Raw genomic sequence first — 20,446 nt, 5'->3', positions numbered from 1 at the left:
GCCTAAGGCCAAGGTAGCACATGGGCACACACCAGCTGTAACATTCCATTAATGCAAATGTGAATTTCCTTATCAGAGTCACTTTTTTTTGAAAAATCAGGGTTTTGTTCCTTGTCTGTCCTAGGGATTGAACCCAGGGTTACTCTACTACTAAGCTACACACCTTTCTCAAATTTTTTGAGATAAGGCCTCGCTAAGTTGCTGAGGCTGGCCTTGAACTTGGGATCCTCCTGTCTCAGCCTTTGGAGCTGCTGAGGTCACAGGAGTGTGCCACCATGTCCAGCCTCTAAATTCATTTTTTTGTCCTGGGGATTAATACAAGGGCCTCGTGCATGCTCGGCAAGTTCTCTACCACTGAGCTGTATCCCTAGCCCCATCTGTTTTCTAATAATAGGGGCTGAAAACAAATGCATGGGCATGACAGGGAACAGCCAGCCCTGAGTGGTGGGGATGCAAGGGAATCACTGTACAAGCAGGACCCACTATGCTGACCCCCACATGCTTTTTTTCCTGCAGCTATTTACCTGCAGCCCTGCGGGGCCTGAGTGGACTGATAGGTCACACTCCTCAGCAAACTTAAATGCAGGCCTGAAATAATATCCATAAAAGGAATGCAAGTTACCCCGAAGGGGGAACCTTCTGTGACCCTTTCACAGGCTAGATTCAGAAAGTCAGGGAGATACGCATAATTCCTCCTAACTGTGAAATCTGTCTGTAAGAATGTATGGTTAAGAATCCAACTGGGGGGCTGGGGAGATAGTTCAGATGGTAAAGTGCTTGCCTTGCAAGCACAAGGTCATGGGTTCAATTTCTAGCACCACCAAAAAAAAAAAAAAAAAAAAAAAAAAAAAAAAAAAAAAAAATCCAATTAGGGCCAGGCAGGGTGGCACACACCTGTAATCCCAGAGACTGGGGAGGCTGAGGCAGGAGGATTGCGAGTTCAAAGCCAGCCTCGGCAAAAGTGAGGCACTAAGCAACTCAGTGAGTTCCTAAATAAAAAAATAAATATTTAGATAAATATTTAATCTAAATAAAGTACAATATAGGGCTGAGGATGTGACTTGGTGGCCAAGTGCCCCTGAGTTCTATCACAGGCAACCCCCCCCAAAAAAAGGGGGGGGCAGGGGATGTGGCTTGGTGGTTAAGTGCCCCTGAGTTCAATCCCTAGTACTGGGGGGGAAAAATAATCCAATTAGAACTGGTCAGCAGGGGTCAAGACGACCTAGAGTTGTCATGGCAGTGGCGAGTTGAAAGTCAGATGTTATCCTGTCAAAAGTTAAGAGGTGGACCTGGGAAGGACTCTGGAAGCTTCTCTGGGATCCCCAATAAAACTGGAGTGCATTAGAGGCACACTGTCCCTCTCCTTTCTGAGAGTACCCACTTTCTCCCTTGAGAATGTCCTTTCTCTCTTCCTATCCCTTCAATAAACTCATGCCTCTTACTCTGAGCAACACGTCTGAAATCTGACTAGATCAAAAGACTCCAGGCCTGAAGGGGCCTTTACACTGCCTCAGTTTCCCAAAAGGCCCAGCCTGTAACAGGGAAAAACATGCCACAGAGGTAAATCATAATTAGTCCTACAAAATGTGAAAATAAAAAGAGCAGAATCACTCCAGGCCAATATATGAGCAAACTTTCTATCTAAAAAGTCAGACAGTAAACATAGTTTTGTGGTCAATCTGCTGCAATATTCCAGTGGTATAAAAGTTGTCACAAACTAATGAGCAGGGCTATCCAGAACGACTGGACAAAACAGGCAGCAGGCTAGACTTGGCAGAAGCCATCAGGTAAAGGTCAAAGCTGTGATCTGCAAGTAAAGGCTCAGCAATGTCCTCACAGGCCAAACAACAAAAAGCAAAAAATCTCAGGAATGTCAGGATCTTGGTTAAAAAAATGCCAATTTTAGGAAATCCGGATCCAATATATCAAATTATACAAGAACATGGAGAATTTTATCATTAAAATCCACTGGCTTTAATGGACTTATTTAGAAACTTGTATCCAAAAATGTAGAATGCATACATTTTTTGAAGTTCATGGAACATATTCCAAAACCAGTCCTATATTTAGCCATGAAGAAAAATATCAAAGTAGAAATTTTCAGGCCACATTTCTCAATCATAATAAAATTAAAATTTGAAGTTATATCATTTAGAATGCTTTTGGATACAAATTTGCAAAACACCCAACTAAAAGTAACCCCAGCACTAAAGGTTTATTCCTCTTACAGAAGGTGTCAGAGGCAGTCCCAGCACCGCCCAGGGTCTCCAGGCTGCGGCGTCAGCTTCTCTGAGGTCCTGTTTTCTCCTCTTGGTTCCAAGACAGCTGCAGGCATCTCACACTCATGGGAAAATGTCTGACAACAGGAATTGAACGCTGAAGGAGCTAACTCCTTCCCCAAAACCCCACTGACTACCACTGGAAAATCCTGGCTACTCTGAGCTGCACAGGAGGATGGAAAATGAGAATCTGGACAGTTTCAACTTCTAAGGCAAGAGACAGATGCTGACAATAAGGCAGGCTGCCACAGCTGCTGGGTAGGCAGCCGACATCTGCCTGTGACAGAAGTCACAAAATAGAACCCGAAACAAGTTGCCCACATGGAAATCAAGACTCTCCCAACTTAGCCTCTTCCTGAAAGAGGGTCAAGTGGAACTGTGATCACCAGATGACCACCTGCCAAGTCACGGCGCCGGAGTCTTCGGGAAGCTTCAACAGCACACTTCGTGTCCGAGTACGGGTCCGTGGGTCTGTGCATGCAATGCACGGGAGCTCCATAGGTGCCTCACCTCTCTTGGTGTGTGTGACTGCTCATCACCCCTTTCTGTACCTTCGTGGTTCATTTCCTGGGAAGTGATCCAAGAATAATTTGTCCAGTTCCTCACCCACCCCCAAGGAAACTAAAACTTGGCTCTTGTTGAAATTAGTAAGCTAGAATTAGAAAACGTGATTCTGAATGTGTTGGAGATAAATATTCCCAACCTTCCCCACCTAACAGTAGTCTAAACACGTTCCTTTGTATCCACAGACGTCTCCCTACAACTCAGGGTGAAGGCCAAGCTCTGCCTTCCCCCCAGGTCTTCTGTGAGGTGCAGGTGTTGGCAGATGTGACGGGCCTGAGCTAGTGGGCTTTCCCCTTACTTCCATTCACATGGTTGCTTGCCAGCACAAACTCCCGGATGATCAACAGGGGGTCCGAGCCGATGGCAGGCTCTCCTGCACGTATCAGATCCACACGAGCTTCTCTACTCCGAAGCCTGCAGTGCTGCTGCATGGCAGCATCGCAAGTGGCAGTCCTGCCCCATCCCTGGCGTTCCCGGGTCTTTCCCTGGGTGTGAGAGGCCTGATGCTGTATCAGCTGTGAGCAGTGACCGAAGGCCCTCCCACACTGCTCACAGTCACAGGGCTTCTCACCGGTGTGAGTCCTGAGATGGACAGTGAGGTGTGACACTCGTTTGAAGGCTCTACCACACACCTTGCACTGGTAGGGCTTCTCCCCAGTGTGGATTCTCTGATGCTGCCTAAGCTGGGAACTCACTCTGAAGGCCTTCCCACACACCTTGCATTCATAGGGCTTTTCACCCGAGTGAGTCCTCTGATGGCGGATGAGAGTTGATCCCTGATTAAAGGCTTTCCCACACTCCTTACATTCATAGAGTTTCTTGCCAGTATGAACAGTCTGGTGCTGAATCAGCTGAGACCGGTGGCTAAAGGTCTTCCCACACTCCTTACATGCATAAGGCTTTTCCCCAGTATGAGTCCTATAATGTACTTTAAGATGTGAGATCCGATTGAAGGCCTTGCCACATTCCTTACACTGGTAGGGTTTCTCACCAGTGTGAATCCGTTGGTGTTCAATCAGCTGTGAGCTCCGACTGAAGGCTTTCGCACAGTCCCTACATTCATAAGGCTTCTCACCAGTATGAACTCTCTGGTGCTGTATGAAATTGGAACCAGAATTGAAAGCTTTTCCACACTCCTTACATTCATAGGGTTTCTTGCCAGAATGAATATTCTCATGCTGAATTAGCCGTGAGCCGTATTTAAAGGCCTTGCCACATTCCTTACATTTATAGGGTTTCTCATTAGAATGAATTCCTGGATGATTAATAAGGAATTCCTCCTGCCAGAAGTCATTTCTACACTTATTATATCCACATGGCTTTCCTCCAGTATGAATATTCTGGTAAAAAATGAGAGATGTCTGCTGGTTCAAAGTGGGTATCTCTTCATGACTAATTAACATTCGACTGAAGCGCCTGTCTGGATCTCCTAGTTGTCTGTCAAACTGTCTTTTGCATTCCCAGTTGCCGGGCAAACCTGAACACTTGAGACCATAACTTGCAAGTCTTTCCATTATCTCCCACTGGGGCGATTTGACTTCATAAACACGCTGCTCTGGATATAACACTTTGGTATCATAACTGGATTCCAAAACTAAAACAGAAAAAAAAAAGTTTTTTGTTTTTTTTTTTCCCAGAAGGAACTCTAGTAAAAATTGGAAGGGTTAGGCTCAAAATAATACTTATAAGCTCTTGTATGTGACTAAGCATTAGAAAGTAAGCAAGTAGGATAGAGAAAGAAAAAACAAACCCATAATGGAGATTAGGGTGGTAATCAGGGAGGTTATAGAGTAGTTCTAAACATGTTAGTGCAGATCTCAATCACCTGTGAATCACTTTTTTTTTTTTTTTTTTTTTAATAAATAGGTTTTTATGGCTGGGTGTGGTGGAACGCAGCTGTAATTCCAAAGGCCTGGGAGGCTGAGGTAGAAGGATTGCAAGTTCGAGGCCAGCCTCTGCAACTTACCAAGACACCATCTAAATTAAAAAAAAAAAAAAATAGCATAAAAAGGACTGGGGATGGAGCTCAAAGGTGCATCTTGGATTCAAGGTTCAATCCCCAGTACCAGGAAAGAAAGAAAAAAAGGTTTTCAAGAGATTCCAGAAGAGACAAATATAATCTGATATAACCTAGAGTGACTTGCAAATCACTGGTTGCCTGGGGCTTGGAGACAGAAGGGAGTGTGTGGGAGGGCACATGAAGGAGCACAGGCAGCTTTCAGGGTCATGGCAATGTCCAACTCGACTGTGTGGTGGTCACATGGGTATAGATCTGTCAACACTCATTAATATCACACTTGAAACATACATTTATCGAATATAGTACGTTTTTCAAAATTCTGGAGATTTCACAAGACAAAGTTCAAAGTCTTGCACAACAGTGAATATAATTAATACTATTGAACTCTACACTTAAAAATGGTTACGATGGTAATTTTGGTTATGTGTATTTTATCACAATTTCAAAAAGTAAAAATAAAAAAAGTGAAGGCAGGAATGTGTGGCTGGATCTGTCCGCCTGGGCACCCGGAGGCCATGCTGGCACAGCAGCTGCGAGACAAGGGGCTGCAGAGGCAGCCATACTCACGCCTCCCTGCAGGCTGCACGACAGGGCTGCTGTTTCTTCTGTGCATTTTCTATCACTGAAACTTAGCTGAATACAAGGCAAAGCCACTGACAACTGAGCAACCTCCCAGGACCTTCCCATTGCTGTAAGGTGACTCAGGAAAAAGAGGGCCCTGTTCCTTTCTAGGGGATCAGGTCCAATTGATCAGAGGTCACATATTTTGCTGCTTATTCAGATTACAAGCAAAAAGTGAATGGTGCATTTAGTCCAAAGTTTATCTGACATAAGATTTTAGCTGAGGTGACTGCAATTATAGCTCCTAACCCCATGTGGCTAAAACAGACTCATTTTCAGCTTGATGTTAAGGAACCACAGGGGACAGCAGATGGGTGCATTTGAACAGGTTCATAAAGTGTTATCAGCAGAAGGTATGGGAGGATTTTGCTTCACATGGTGGTGGCATATCGACTTTGCTCATTTTCTTGTTAAAGTATGAAGCAAAACTACTGGAAAATATGGTTGCTTCTACAGCAGAAGATGAAGACCATGAAAGAGCATCAGGTTTTGTGAGAATGACATGGCTGCTGTCACTTCAAAACCTTGAGCCTCAACTACAGTACATCCCCACGACACTACAAAAAGACAATGCAAAGAGGGCAGAGTAAAGACATTCCCAGACACCAGCTGTGTAAGAGGAAGGCCATGGGAGTCTACTGTAGCCCAGTAACGCATCTGGCCAGACAGATCCCATCAGTCAGTCATGGTGGCCTCCTGTATATGGACCTACTCAATGGTTAGGACCTCCTACCAAGGAAACGAAGAGAGAAAAAGGGAACCGAAGGATGGCAGCAGACCATGGAAGTGAAAGCTGGCCCAGTGGACAGGAGGAAAAGGGTGTAGGAAGAGCTCACTGCGCCCAGGTGGACCTGGGGTTGTAGGAGTTAAAGTGATAATACATTACTTCATCTTTTTTGACCAAGTAGGAAAAAACCTTGGCTGCTTCCGAGGAAAAGCCTTTAAAAAAAATCCTTTCTCCGTGTACTAATCTATCCTATCTTAAATTTTACTGATCAATGGCAGAGAGTAGTGTTTATTTCATGAGCATTTTCCCAATTTTCTAAATAAAACCATCTCTAATTATATAATATACATTACTACCCAAAGATAGTACTATAGTCGCAATTTCTAACCTCTGGTATCTATTTAACTCCTTGTAAATGTGGAACAGCAACAATAATAGGTCTTATCCCAACAGCTCAGGAGGCTGAGGCAGGAAGACTGTGAGTTCAAAGCCAGCCTCCACAACTTAGCAAGGCCCTAAGCAACTCGGTGAGACAAAATACAAAAAAAAAAAAATGAAAAAAAAAAAAAAAAAAAGAGGGGTGGAGAGCTGGGGATGTGGGGTTAAGCACCCTTGGGTTCAATTCCCAGTACCAATTTTTTTTTTTTTTTTTTTTTTTTTTTTTTTTTTTTTAATTAGAAAAAAGAAAAAGAAAAGAAAAGAAAAGAAAAAGTAAGTTCTGTATTTTCACATTTCCTGATGAGATCTGGCACAGTAAAGTGAACTATCTGGGCATTAGTACTCAGTTTTGGACAACCAATGGAAAAATGTCTAAAAATTTCATGAATAGTCAGCATTACAATATTTTGGTTTTCACTTCTAAGAAGTACTTGAGTTTAGCATAATTAAACATTTAAATTGTGAGCACACTGAATTCAAGTGGTGACAATTGAGGACAAACTATTAATTGCTGGGGACAACAACAAAATGCTGACTCTTGGTCGTACCAGCACACGCACATCCTGGTACCTTCTCCAGTCTTGTGATATATGCAGACAGCTAGAAGGCAACTGTCTTTTTGTGATTTTTAATGAGCCTGGACTGTCCCCTATTTGTCACACCCAGGACTGTGGTTTGGACAGGGCCCCTGCGCTGGCACTGAGTGGCAGCCTTTAGAGGCAGGCCCAGTAGGTGACTAGGACATAGGACACCCCTCAGAAGGGGTGACACCCGAGGTTGCAAGGCCACCATGTGCACTCGGCCTCCTCTTCATGTTGCCATTTCACTTTTCCACCATGCTACGATACACAGTTGAGGCACCTTGCCAGACACCAGCGCCATGACACTGGGACCTTTTAGCCACCAGATTCATGAGTCAAATAAACCCATTTTCTTTGTAAGTGATCCAGTTTTGTGTCTTTTGTTACAGCAAAACAAAATGGATTAAGATCAAAGTATCATTTAGTAGCAGATGCTGAACAGCCTATTTAATAGATGCTGTAGTACTTGATAGAGTAGCAGATGAACCTCCTGAGTCCACTGGCTCACGGGAGACATTTTCCTCAGTTTCAAAGTCCAAATCTGAGAACTATGAACACTTTAATTTCAGAACACTACACAGCATGATAGGCAAGTGGTCCACCACCAAGCCACATTCCCAGCCCACATACAGTGCTTTTATTTTTATTTATTTATTTTTTTTGCAGTGCTGGGGGTTTAAACCCAGGGCCTGTGCTTGTGAGGCAAGCACTCTACCAACTGAGCTATCTCCCCAGCCCGATACAGTGCTTTTAAAAGAATCCAAGCTATGGACTGCCTCTACTAGATGAGGTACACCAACAGATTTGGAACGCTGAAACCATGCCAGACTAAGATTATTTAACCTACCTTTTGTTTTCTAAAAACTGCTAACGACAATATGGAACAACTTGATTACATCAGAAAGAGCAATTTGGATTGTTAAAAAAATGAATGGTAGCCAGGCGGGTGGTGCACACCTATAATCCTAGCTATCCTGGAGGCTGAGGCAGTAGGATCCCAAGATTGAGGACAACCATGACAATTTATTGAGGCCCTGAGTAATCTACCAAGACTCTGTCTTAGAAAACAAAAAACAAAGATAAACAAAAAAAAAAACAAGACTACTGGAATAAAACTATTTCATAATTTTAAGATTTAGATTATTAAAAATATTGACTGTGTCTAAAGGATTTAAGAGTAGAAATCAATCTCCCTCTTACTCTTTCAGCTCTGCTTATGCCCAGTACTAAGCTGTTTGTTTGCTACTGTCCAGACTGTTGGTAACATTAGATGAGCACTTCTGAGCTGAAAATATATTAGTTTAGCCTTTTCCTCCTCCAGTATTGACATGACTTGAGCATTCCTAAGAATACAGAAATTTCTGAATGATTTAAATTAGGATTCTTAACATAGAAAGTATTTAACAAAAGGTACCAACTGTCTGCCCACTCAAATCTCTTCTCCATCATCTTCACATTTCTTATTAATCTAAACACTGCACTTTTTTATGACTTTAAAAAACATGAGGGGCTAGTGTTCTAACTCAGTGGTAGAGCACTTACCTGGCACATGTGAGTCAATGGGTTTGATCCTCAGTACCACATAAAAATAAATAAAGGTCTGTGTCCATCGACAACTAAAAATATTTTTTAAAAAGAAAGAAGAAAAGAAACACGAGCTGGGCACAGTGGCGCACGCCTGTAATCCCAGCGACTTGGCAGGCTGAGGCAGGAGGATCACAAGTTCAAGGCCTGCCTCAGCAACTTAGTGAGGTCCTAAGCAACTGAGTAAGACCCTGTCTCTAAATAAAAAATAAAAGATTGAAAAAGGCTGGAGATGTGTTTCAGTGGTAAAGCAATCCAGGGTTCAATCCCCAGTACCAAAAAAAAAAAAAAGAGAAAAACTTGTGAGGAGCATGATATTCACACCTTCTCAAAGTGGGTCCCACACATCATGGCATGCTCTGCTTCCACAGGAGCTTCCCAACGCCCCCGTGCAGACCAGAGCTCGCACCAAGGCGGCCTTTCCTCCCTCTCTGTGCTCCATGTCTTACTCAATTCCAGCCACCCTGGCCATCGGGTCTCAGAGGTACCAAGTGTTTCCCTAAGCAGCGTCACACACACACAGGCTACAGCTGATGTTTACCAACTGCAAACTCCTGCATCTCAACTAAAATGCCTCATCCTTGGATCATCTGCCCTGTGACATGGCCCAGATGAACCTTTTCTTTCTTCTATGTACGTGCATGTGCTTGCACATGTATGTGTGTGTTAAAAGCCTGTTTCTTACTACAGTGTAAGTTCCGCAAAAGCAGGGTCAGTGTCTGTCTACCTCACCAGTGTACACTGTGGTGCAGAACAAAAGCTCAAAAAGCCACTTGCTGATTGTTCTCCAAAATTTAAATAAAGAGATGATACAAATTCCTTCAGAAAAGTGGTTAAAGGATACACATACTTTCCAAAAAGAAAATCCTTTCCTTAGGAAGCGTCACATTTGTATTCATTTTATCACTAAGTACAATATGAATTTTTAAAAAATGTTTCAGGAAGGAAAGACCACGACCTCTGTAAGATGTTACTGGTGAGATGAGAAGATGATAAAACATGAGCTATGAATCTGGCAGCTTGAAGCAAGATTTTCTCATGCAAAGGGCACTTCCTTGCTAACCTGTCTTGCCCTCTTCCCACCAATGCCTCACTCACCTGGACACGGGCTTCCTGACATCACCCTCTCCTCCATCCAGGGCTCTGTGCCTTGCTCCAGGAAGGAGATCACGTCAGGTTTGGATATAGCAAGACCTGGTGAAGAAAAGAAAGAGACCACCAAGTTATAGTGGGGAGTGGGGGAGTCCAGAACTGATTCAGGGCTGGGTCACTGCACAGGAGAGGCAGCTGCAAAAAGGGGCTAAAGGAAGACCTAATGATTACCTGAAATAGCTTCAGCTTGTGGGGCTGCCCTTGAATCACTCACTGAACTGACTAGCACCCAGACACAGACCAGGAAGGAACAGAAATGCCCAAGAGTAAGATTCAGGCCAACAGACCAGATCCACCTTACCCAGAGAGACCAGGTTGCTGTAGGTCTCCAACATCACATCTCTGTACAGATCCCTCTGAGCAGGCTCCAGCCATTCCCATTCTTCTTGGGAGAAGACTATGGCCACCTCCCTGAAAAGTTCTGACCCCTGGAACAACGGGAATAAATGATACATGCATACTTCAAAGAGATGCTTTCACAGTGGGATGAGAGAAACTGGAGGTCTTTGCAGGAAGGGGTTGTATGAAAGAGCTGGGGCTAGATGTGATAAAGGGACAGAGGAAATAGGCAAGACTAAAACAGAATGTCTAAATATTCTTAAACACCCCCCTTTACAGCAAGCCAAAGCTTCTGAACATAGGTCTGGGATGAAAATTAAAAAGATACACAGAGCTTTCTTTATTCTGAAAAACACTGTGCTAAAATACACTGCCTGCTCTACTTGACACATTAAATTCTCAATTAAGAAAAGACCTGTATTTTTTTCCTTCATGGAATGACAAACAAAAGATATTTGATGGGCTTCACCTAAATATTGTTCAAAAATTTTTATTAAATTTTTTTTATCTAAAACCAAGAATTTCTTGAAAACCTAAATTCATCATGTCAGAATATATCATGAGCATTTTCTTCATGAAAAAAACAATGAATATGAAGATGACTGTTACTAACTATACAATTTTGTATCAAGTGAAAAGAATGGCACATTGTGTTACTTTGGACCCAGGATTTGGATCACAAATCTCTAAAGCTCTCACCAGTTCTGACCATCCACCTATCAGGCTGACAATTTCATTTGCTATCAGCCACCAGCCTTACTTCTGCACTGCTCTTGCTCTTAAGAACAACCCAGAATCAAATGCTCTCTGCAACCTCAAATTAGATCTTATTCTGGCTTTCAATCTCTCATGGATTCTCAGCTAAGCCTCCATTATTTCTTCCAAAGAAGGACACTGTACCACACGCTTAAAAAGGAGACCAACCAATACCACCTCCCCTGCTTTTCTATGTGTGATCATCCCTAAATGTCATTTCCATCTTTTTGAACCTCAGTTCTGACACAGGATGCTCTCATTTCATAAAGGGAAATGCATTTTTGCTCATCTGGCCTCCTGGCAGAAGGCTGAACTGTTAGGAAATGTGGAACGCTATTCAAAAGGGATCCATGGGCATTGGGGGAAGGCAACAGGAGAGGGAGTAGCTGTCTGACTCTTTCATTTCCTAAAATGGGGATCTCTGAGAACTAAATTAATACAACCCAGGTAGGAAGTTTCAGGATAAGGAAAACAAAATATTTACATGATTTTAAAACTCACGAGGGACATGACTTTTAGAATTTCAAAAGGTGGTGGGTCCTCCTCCAGGGTCCTCTCCTGATGAAGGGCAGTGTGCTGAGATGGTGGAGCTGGGGAAGGAAAGAACAAGGAGAGGCCAGGCTTGCCTCACAGCTCCCAGCATGCCAAAGTACCGTCCCCACTGGCTTGTCCCCATCCACCCTCAAAACAGCGGGAGGAACGTGGCCCTCACCCAACCCCTACCAAGGAGGCAGGGAATCAGTGGTCCCTTCTCTTTCATTTCCCCTAAGTTCCCAGAGGTTCTGCCTTGTTGCTGGCAGGGATGCTCACACTCGTCCCAGTGAGGGAGGCCCAAGTACAAGGAAAGTTCCTCAGGTTGAGAGTAGCAGAGAAGACCTGTGTAATTTGCATAGGCTCAGCCCAAAATAAAGCTTTCCCAGGATTATGCCATTTCATTCTCTCATACATCAAATTTAACTTCTTTAAAAGTCTACCTGTGGGGCTGGGGTTGTGGCTCAGGGGTAGAGCACTTGCCTAGCACGTGTGAGGCACTGGGTTCACCACATACAAATAAACGAATAAAATAAAGTCCATCAACATCTTCAAAAAAAAAAAAAAAAAAAATCTACCTGTGGCGTGGGAGGCCAACAGGAGAGTTCCAAGTTCAAGGCCAGACTCAGCAACTTAGGGAGGCCCTAAGCAACTGAGTGAGACCGTTTCAAAATTAAAACATGAAAAAGTTAAAAGATTCAATCCCCAGTACAAAAAAGCTCACCTAACCCTTTTCCCAACTTCCACAATCAAGGAGCCCACTGTTGCAGAAGGCTTTGCAGAAACCACTTCAGTGTTTACCACGAGTCAACAAACGGGGTGGAGTTGCAGACCCATTAAACGCAGTAAGCCCGGTGCACAAAAACGTGCCCTTCCACAGAGGCAAACCATGTGCAAAGTTGCACACAGTGTCTGCAGAAGAATATGAACGAAATTAGTGCATAAGGAGTCAGGTCCGCAGGTGGGCAAGTGGCCGAATCGTTCCTGGCAGAGCCATAAAATGGGATGCGCAAAGCTATCAAAATGACGCTGGACAACGCGACGGAGCATTCGGAACTGGATCCCGTGCACAAGAGAAACGCAGCAACAAGTCGTGCAACCACCCAAACACACGTGACGAAGTCCCAGGCAACGGGCAGGGTCGACGCTCGGTCGGGTCCGCTGCGCCTGGGTCCGGCAGCCGCGCGGCCCTCCGTGGACGCCGCCGGGGCACGCGAGGGGCCGCCTGCCGGGGCGCCGCGCCAGGCTCCGCGCCGAAGCCGAACGCCGCCCCGACGCGCTCCCCAGGCAGCCTCGACGCTCTCGGAGGCCCCCTCGCAACGAGCCGTCGTCCGGGTTAAACACACGCAGCACGAGCCGGGCGCGCGCGGAGGAGCGGCGCCTCTGGCCCCCACCTGCAGCCCCCGGAGCACCGGCCCCGCCGCCCGAGGCGGACCCGCGGCGCCGGCCGGAAGCTGCGCGACGCGCCTGCGCGGGCGCCGGGCCCTTCCGGGAAGCGTAGTCTCGGGGTGTCGGTCTCGCGGCGTTTCGGAGGGCCGGCGCGCGGGGACTCCGGTGCGCGTGGGCTGCGGTCCGGCGGCGTGGCGCCAGGGGACGGAGGGCGCGCCCCGCCGGGTGCCCCGGACTGGCCACGGTGGACAGCGTGCGCGCAGACCCGGGCTCCGGCCAGGAACGTGCCGCACGGGTGGCGGCGGCGCGGGTCTGAAATAACGCTGCTTCTGCTGGCAAGCGCGCGGTGTGACGGCGGCGGCCCTGCTTGCGCCAGACGTGGGGCTCCCGGGAAAAGCGGCGCGCTTCCTCTTTACGGCCAAGCCTGCGTCCTGCAGAAAGACGACAGCGCCGGCGCGCTCCGAGGTCTGGGCTCAGGCTCCCGGTGCCCGAAGGCGTACCGAGGCGGAGGCCTCTATCACCTGCTCACGCGGGCGTAGAAAAGGTTGCTTGCTACCGCCGGGAAATAAAACCGAGCCCGTGTGCAAGGCCCGTACTCTATGAGGACAGCCCTAGGTAGGAAGGGTGGCCCCAGACCAGGAACATCCACGCGCTTCCTGCCTCCTGATGGACGCCAGGGTGGCGCTTTCAACCGCAGTGACGGGTGTAAGAGGAGAGCTGGCTCTCAACGAATCTAGCACCGACGGAAAGTATTGCCCGTGTAACCGGAGTCAGGTGACGGTGGGCCTCAGGCGTGGCGTAGCCTGGGTCGCTACGTAGTGCTTCCGTGTCTCCAGGGTCTTTAACATCCCTAAGGGGACTTCTCCCAAAGGGTCCTGAAGACTGAGGAGATGAGGACTGGAATCCTTGCCCGTTAGAAGACACCGAGGGGCTTCCAGTTAAGGAAAGACGTGTTCCCATCTTCTGTTTAAAATATCCCACGGTACTAGGAATATAACTCAGTGGCAGAACACTTGTCTGCACGTGCAAGGCCGAGGAGTTAGATCTACAGCACCACTAATAATGACAACAACGACGACAATAAGAAGATCCTGATGGCTGCCCCTTGGGTCCTGTTTCTGACACTCAGCTTGTTAATATTTTTGATACTTAACAGAACTTTTTCAGCATTTCATCACTTTCTCTTTTATGAGGTACTTACTATGATACAGATCTGCCTTCCTTGAAATGTGGGGTCTGTGACTCATTTCTCTCATATTTCTTAAACATGCTTTCATAAAAATCTTTGTAAAGAAAAAACTGACATTCTCTATCCCTACCTCTTCTGGACTCCTCTGAGATGACCCTCTTTTCTTAGAAATAAAAAATTCTAACATTAGCATTTACTACCAGTTTTTATTAATGGTACAGGAAATTGAACCCAGGGGCACTCTATCACTAAGCTATATCAGTGGTTTATTAGTTTTTATTTTGAGACAGGCTCTCACTAAGTTGCTGAAGTTGGCCTCAAACTTGTGATCCTCCTGCCTTAGCCTCCTGGGTGGCTGGGATTACAGGTGTGTGGCACTGCACCTGGATTCAGTCCTTATTCTAAATATTTGACAGGTATCCTGTTGGTCTCACACAAATTTTAGAATTGATATCATTTTCTCTAGTTTTGACACAATACAACTGAGACCCACGTTGATTCAATAATTTGTCTAAATATTCAGTTATAAGCAAGGGGCACAGTTGGGCAAGTACATAGGAAGTGTGACCCAGAGTCCTCACTGTCAACCACACAGATCTCAGTGGAATGCACATGTTCATGTTGTCCTCATTTTTAATGACACCAGGAAACTCAGAGGAAAAAAAATGTTAAAACTAAGAATATTCCAATACCAGGTATCCCTGCCCTCCAATGTGTTCCTAGAGAACTCACTAAAATTCTTTCGGGGGGGTCAGACATTGGAAGAGAGAAACTTTCCAATATAAACCCTGTGATTTGCTTATGTTTATAAGTTGTATAAAGGCAAAACATTTACTACTTAAAAAGAAAAAAAAAATCTTAAAAGAATCGTTTTAACTCTCATTAGAATCTTTTCCAAGAATTCGGAAGAACATTTATACACTTTTTAAAGCTGCATCATCATAAACTTTTATCAAAAATAGCTCCTCTGGAAATGCAGGCCATCATGCTAAGTGAAATAAGGCATGCTCAGAAAATCAAGGATCCAGTGTTTTCACTCGTATGTGGAAGCTGGAGCAAAATAAAGGAAAGAAGGCCCTGGGGGCAGGGGTGGATAGAACACAGATATTAATAGGGAAGATCAGTGGAGTACATGGAGATGGAGGGAGGGAGAAGAAGGGATGGGAAAGGGGAGGAAATACAGAATGGTTTTAATAAAATCACATTCTATAACATATGACTATACCACAGGGAGCTTTATGGATATGTAGAAAGTACCAACAAAAATAATCAAGTGACAGGAAGATCAATAGAGCAGAGGAAGGAAAATAGGGGGAGGGAAAGGGGAATGCAGAGATTGAAATCACATCCCTTGCATGCATGATTTTGTTAAAATGAGCCCAACTACTACACAGGACTAATGCTCTGAAAATCATTTTAAAAAATAGCTCCTGTCTTAATCAGCTCAGGCTGCTATAACAAATTACCATAGACTGGGTGCCTTAAACAACAAAACATTTACTTCTTACAGTTCGTGAGGCTGGGAAATCTGAGATCAAGGTGCCAGAAATTCAGGTTCTTGTGATGATCCTCTTCTTGGCTTGCAGATGACTGCCTTCTTGTGACCTTGACAGATAGAATGAGCTCTAGAATCTCTTCCACTGGTTATAAGAACACAAATCCCATCATAGGGCACCACCCTCACACCTCATTATACCTAATTACCTCCTTTCCATACCACCCTCAAATAACATCATATTGAGGATTAGGATTTCAACACATGAATGGGGTGAAGGGGACACAAACATTCAAGCCATATGCCTTCAATATGACTTATTTCCACATTTCAGATAGTATAAGTTACATTTTTAGAACACATATATATGCAAAAATATTTATTGATCTCAGCAAGTATTACAATAATCCTCCATCACTTGCATCTACTTCGCCCTCGCCCCCCATCCCCCCTCCGTCTCATTCAGCATAGCTAGAAGCAATTGGTTGGAACATGAAATTAGCAACAAAAAAAGTCAGTGATAGGTGCCAGGAGAAATAGGCCATCAATAATAACATCTAACTTCCCAAAGAACAATCCAAGTATCCTTGGATCTGATTAGGTGGAGCCACAGGCAGTCAAGAAAGCAGAGTAACGAGAAGTTGGGCAGCCTCTCAGGGCAAGGTCCTCCTGACCACAGAGGACTCATTCCTTCCCAAGGTTCTGAACTTCTAACTTCAGCTTTGAGAAGTATACAGGTAGCTGAGGGTTTCTCCCTGTGGCTTTTATGACCTCCCAACCTCCCAACTTGACTTTATCTGCAGGAAACAAACTTAATGGTCAAAGACTGACTGAATATTTTACCCCTAGATTGATAACAAAGCTATTTATCTCACCATTTTTTTTTCCCTGCGGTGCTGGGGATTGAACCCAGGGCCCTGTGCCAGCACTCTACCAACTGAGCTATATCCCCAACCCTCATCTCACCATTTTTATTCAGCATAGTTCTGGAAAAGGGAAAAGAAATGCACATCAGAAGGGAAGAAATAAAACTGTATAATTTACAGATGATTTGATTGTTCACGTAGAAAATCTCATGAAATCTGTAAAAACAAAAAACAAATGCTTCCGGAACTAATGAATGAGTTCAGCAATGTGTCAAAATATAAGTTCAACAAAATTTTACACATATTTCTCTATACTAAAAATGACCATGTGGAATTTGAAAAATAAAAGCATCTTTATATTTTCACCCAAGGAAATAAAATACTCAGTGAAAGCACCCAGAAACCACTTCAAATGCAGCAAATCATGCAAGAGATTTTATTAAGCAAACAGACAGAGTGTCTCCCTGCAGGGTGAGAGAGAGAAAATGAGAGGAAGAGAGAGAGAGAGAGAGAGAGAGAGAGAGAGAGAGAGAGGGAGGAAGGGCACATGCAAGAGAGAGAGTGAAAGCCAGGAGAGAGCATGAAAGCGAGGAGAGAGAGAGAGAAAGAGAAAATGGTGGGGGAGCTATTCTTAAGTAGTTTGCAGGCTAATAACAAACCAATGACTGCCGAGAATGTTCACAGGCTGAAAAGTGGACCAATACCTGGCTGGGATGTTCACAGACTGACAATCTGGCTTGTAAAATGGTGTCGGGGAGGTAGAATAATAGCAGATCTGATGCCAAAACTTAATATTAATGTAGCAAAACATGTATAGAATTTGTACACTGAAAATTACAGACTAGTGATAAAAGAAATTTTAAAGCACATAGAGAGATATACAATGTTCATGGATTGGAAGTCAACATTTTGAAGATTTCAGTTCTCCCCAAATTAATCTAATATTTCATGTGATTCGCATCAAAACTTTAGGGAGTATTTTTCCCCTCCCCTCACTATAGAAAAGCTTACCATCAAATTTTAAGGAAAAGCACAGGCTCTAAAATAAAACAATCTTTTTAAGAAATATTTTCAGTTGTATCTGAACACAACACCTTTAATTTATTTATATGTGGTGCTGAGGATCAAACCCAGTGCCTCACACATGCTAGACAAGCGCTCTACCACTGAGCCACAACCCCAGTCCTGAAAACAATTGTTACAAAAAAAAAAAAAAGAAGAAGAAGAAGAAGAAGAAAGAAAGAAAGAGGGAAAAATCATTCTAGCCAACATCTATGCTTACTCTGTAGCTGGGTAATCAAGATGATTTGGTATTGGCAAAGGGATACACACACAGGTAAGTAGAATGGAACAGAGAATCCAGAGGTGCAGGCACAAAAACATGCTCAAATGTCTTTTTAAAAATTTTTTTCGTTGTAGATGGACACAACACCTTTATTTTATTTATTTATATTTTAATGTGATGCTGAGGATCGAACCCAGTGCCTCACATGTGCTAGGTGAGTGCTCTATCACTGAGCTACAACCCCAGCCCTCAAAAGGTTTTTAATATATTTATTGAGATATAATTTAATTCACTCACCATACAATTCACATAACCAAAATGCACTCGGTAAAACTCAGTGGTTTTTAGCATTTTCCCAGATTGCAGAACTATCACCACAATCTAATTGCAGAACATTCCACCACTACAAAAAGAAACCCCTGTATTATTAGTGGACATTCACCATCCTCTCCAACTGGCCCTTAGCAAACTCTGATCTACATCCTGTCTCTATGAAATCACCTAATCTGGTTATTTCATATAAACAGACTCATGCAACGTGTGTTGTGTCTGTATGACAAGCTTCTTTTGCTTAGTATAATGTTCTCAAGGCAAGCGCAGTGCCACTGAGGTACATCCCCAGCCTTCGTTGCTGTTCAGTGACTGACTACTATGTATACTCAGATTGTCCCTCCTCTCCAACTATGAGTAATGCTGCAACAGACATTTATGTGCTAGATTTATATTTAGGTGTTCCCACTTTTTTGATATGAACTTAGAGCTGTAATTCCTGATCCTATGGTCACTCCATGCTGTGGGCTGCATCGTGTCCCTTGGCCCATCCACACACTGACCCAGTATGAGGTCCCAACCTCAGTATTTCAGGACCTGTGTTTGGAAATAAAGTTAAAATGAGCCTTTTAGTATGGAGCACTAATCTATTGTGACTGGGGTTCTTAAGAGGCAAGGATAATCAGAACATGTGGTCACAATGGGATGTACTATGTGAAGAGGCAGGAAGAAGTCAAGGACAAGGCCTCAAGGAAGACCAAAGCAACCAACACTGTGATCTTGGACTTCAGCTTCAAGACTGTAAGAAAATAAATTTCTATTGTTGAGGTCACCCAGTCTGTGGTGTTCTGTTATGGCAACCTTAGCAAACTAACATACTGAATATTTAATTTTTCGAGGAACTTCCAGAATGTTTTCCAAAGCAGCTGCATTGTTTTACTTTCTGACCAGCAATGCATGATGGTTCCAACTTCCCCACATCCTTGCCCACTCATTTCCTCTGACTTTTAGACAATGGTCTTCATGCGGGGTTTGAAGTACTATGCCATGGTGGCTTTAATTTGGTTCTCCCCAATGACTGAAGAGGTCAATAGCTTTTCAAGTACTTATGAACTATTTATATATCTTCTTTAGAGAAATGTCTATTCACATCCTTTGTTCACTTAAAAAACTGCATTGTTTTTATGAGTGAGTTGTGTTCTTTTCGAATTCTGAATACAAGTCCTTACCAGATATCTCAACAGATTTTTGACAGGTACAAAAACAATTGAGCCCATCGTAGTTGTGCATGCCTGAAATTTCAACAACTAAGGAGGCTGAGGCAGGAGGATCATTGAGGGCAGCCTCGGAAACCTGGCCAGTCCTTTTCAAAATAAAAGGGGGCGGGGGATACTGCTCAGTGGTAGAGCACTTGCCTAGTATGGGAGACCCTCCGTTCAATTCCCGGTACAGGGTGAGTGGACAAAAAAAAACAAAACCCCCAAATCTTTCACGTCTCATTATCACGCTACTTGCACCCACGCGCTACGTTCACTTTACTGGGGCTTCGATTAATGCTTTTTCCCGTCCTCAAGCCAGATTTCTCCGCTCGTGCCGTGCTGCCACCGCTGACTTGGCGAAAGGGTGCCACCAGTTTCCGAAGAACTGGAGGGACGAGTTCACGGACTATTTCCGGACAGGTGGAAGAACAGAGGGAACATCGCAACTCCCTGCTCTGTTCCCTTAAGTCCCTCACTTTCCCTATTTAATTCTCCCGGGCGCCACCCCGCGGCCCGACGCGGCGTGGCGCCCGGTCGTGTATGTACAGAGAAACGCAGGCAGGGCGGGGGCTGCGCACGCGCACTCAGCGGGACCGCGAGTCGCGCCTGCGCACTCCGCCCGCCCCGGCGGTCCCGGCGGCTGGGTGGGCGGGGCACGGAGTCACGGCGGCTGCCGTGGGCGGGGCCTGCGGCCGTCGTCCCGCAGCCTCCCAGCACGCCCCGCGCTTTCCCCCGCCTCCCGGCGGCCTCCGCGGCCCCGGCCGCCTGCGCCGGCGCGCGGCGCCTTTGTGAGCGCGGCGGGCAGCGGAGATCCAGTCCCGGGCCCGCCAGCGCGCGCCCCGAGCTAGGAGGCGGTGAGCAGGGGCGGGCCCGGGGCCAGGGGACGGCGTGGGAGGACGCGACCGTGCGACCAGGGAGACCGCGCCCGCGTGCGGTGCTCTCGGCTGAGGCTGAGTGTGACACCGTGTGTGACAGTGTGACACCGCGCCAGCGCGCGCGGGCCGTGCTCGCGGCTGCGGGTGAGTGTGACACTGACAGTGTGACACTGGCCAGCATGCACAGGCCATGCTGACGTGGCTGAGGCTGTCAGTGTGACATTGT

The 20,446-nt window shown here is 45.2% G+C and overlaps 2 protein-coding genes across 5 annotated transcripts in view; one reads left to right on the top strand and one right to left on the bottom strand.

Moving 5' to 3' along the window:
* Positions 1–3,121: 3,121 nt before the first annotated feature.
* Positions 3,122–20,401, bottom strand: ZNF582 (zinc finger protein 582; the record flags this gene model as incomplete). Its single annotated transcript, XM_079118741.1, has 6 exons — positions 3,122–4,437; positions 9,913–10,008; positions 10,268–10,394; positions 12,987–13,412; positions 19,615–19,730; positions 19,924–20,401. 6 exons carry the CDS (start codon positions 20,399–20,401, stop codon positions 3,122–3,124), a joined length of 2,559 nt encoding a protein of 852 aa, XP_078974867.1.
* The window catches only part of ZNF583 (zinc finger protein 583), a 17,225-nt gene continuing 16,865 nt past the window's right edge, over positions 20,087–20,446 (top strand). For 3 of the 4 annotated variants that reach the window (XM_079117820.1, XM_079117819.1, XM_079117817.1), the window contains exon 1: positions 20,087–20,364. The gene's annotated coding sequence lies outside the window, so the exon portion shown is untranslated. The remainder of the gene's footprint in view (positions 20,365–20,446) is intronic. The other variant, XM_079117818.1, reaches the window with a different exon arrangement.

This window comes from Sciurus vulgaris, assembly GCF_902686455.1.
Source record: "Sciurus vulgaris genome assembly, chromosome: 17".
Classification (NCBI taxonomy): Eukaryota; Metazoa; Chordata; class Mammalia; order Rodentia; family Sciuridae; genus Sciurus; species Sciurus vulgaris.
The sequence above is the reverse complement of the archived record's forward strand: the minus strand, read 5'-3'. Positions and strand labels throughout refer to the sequence as shown.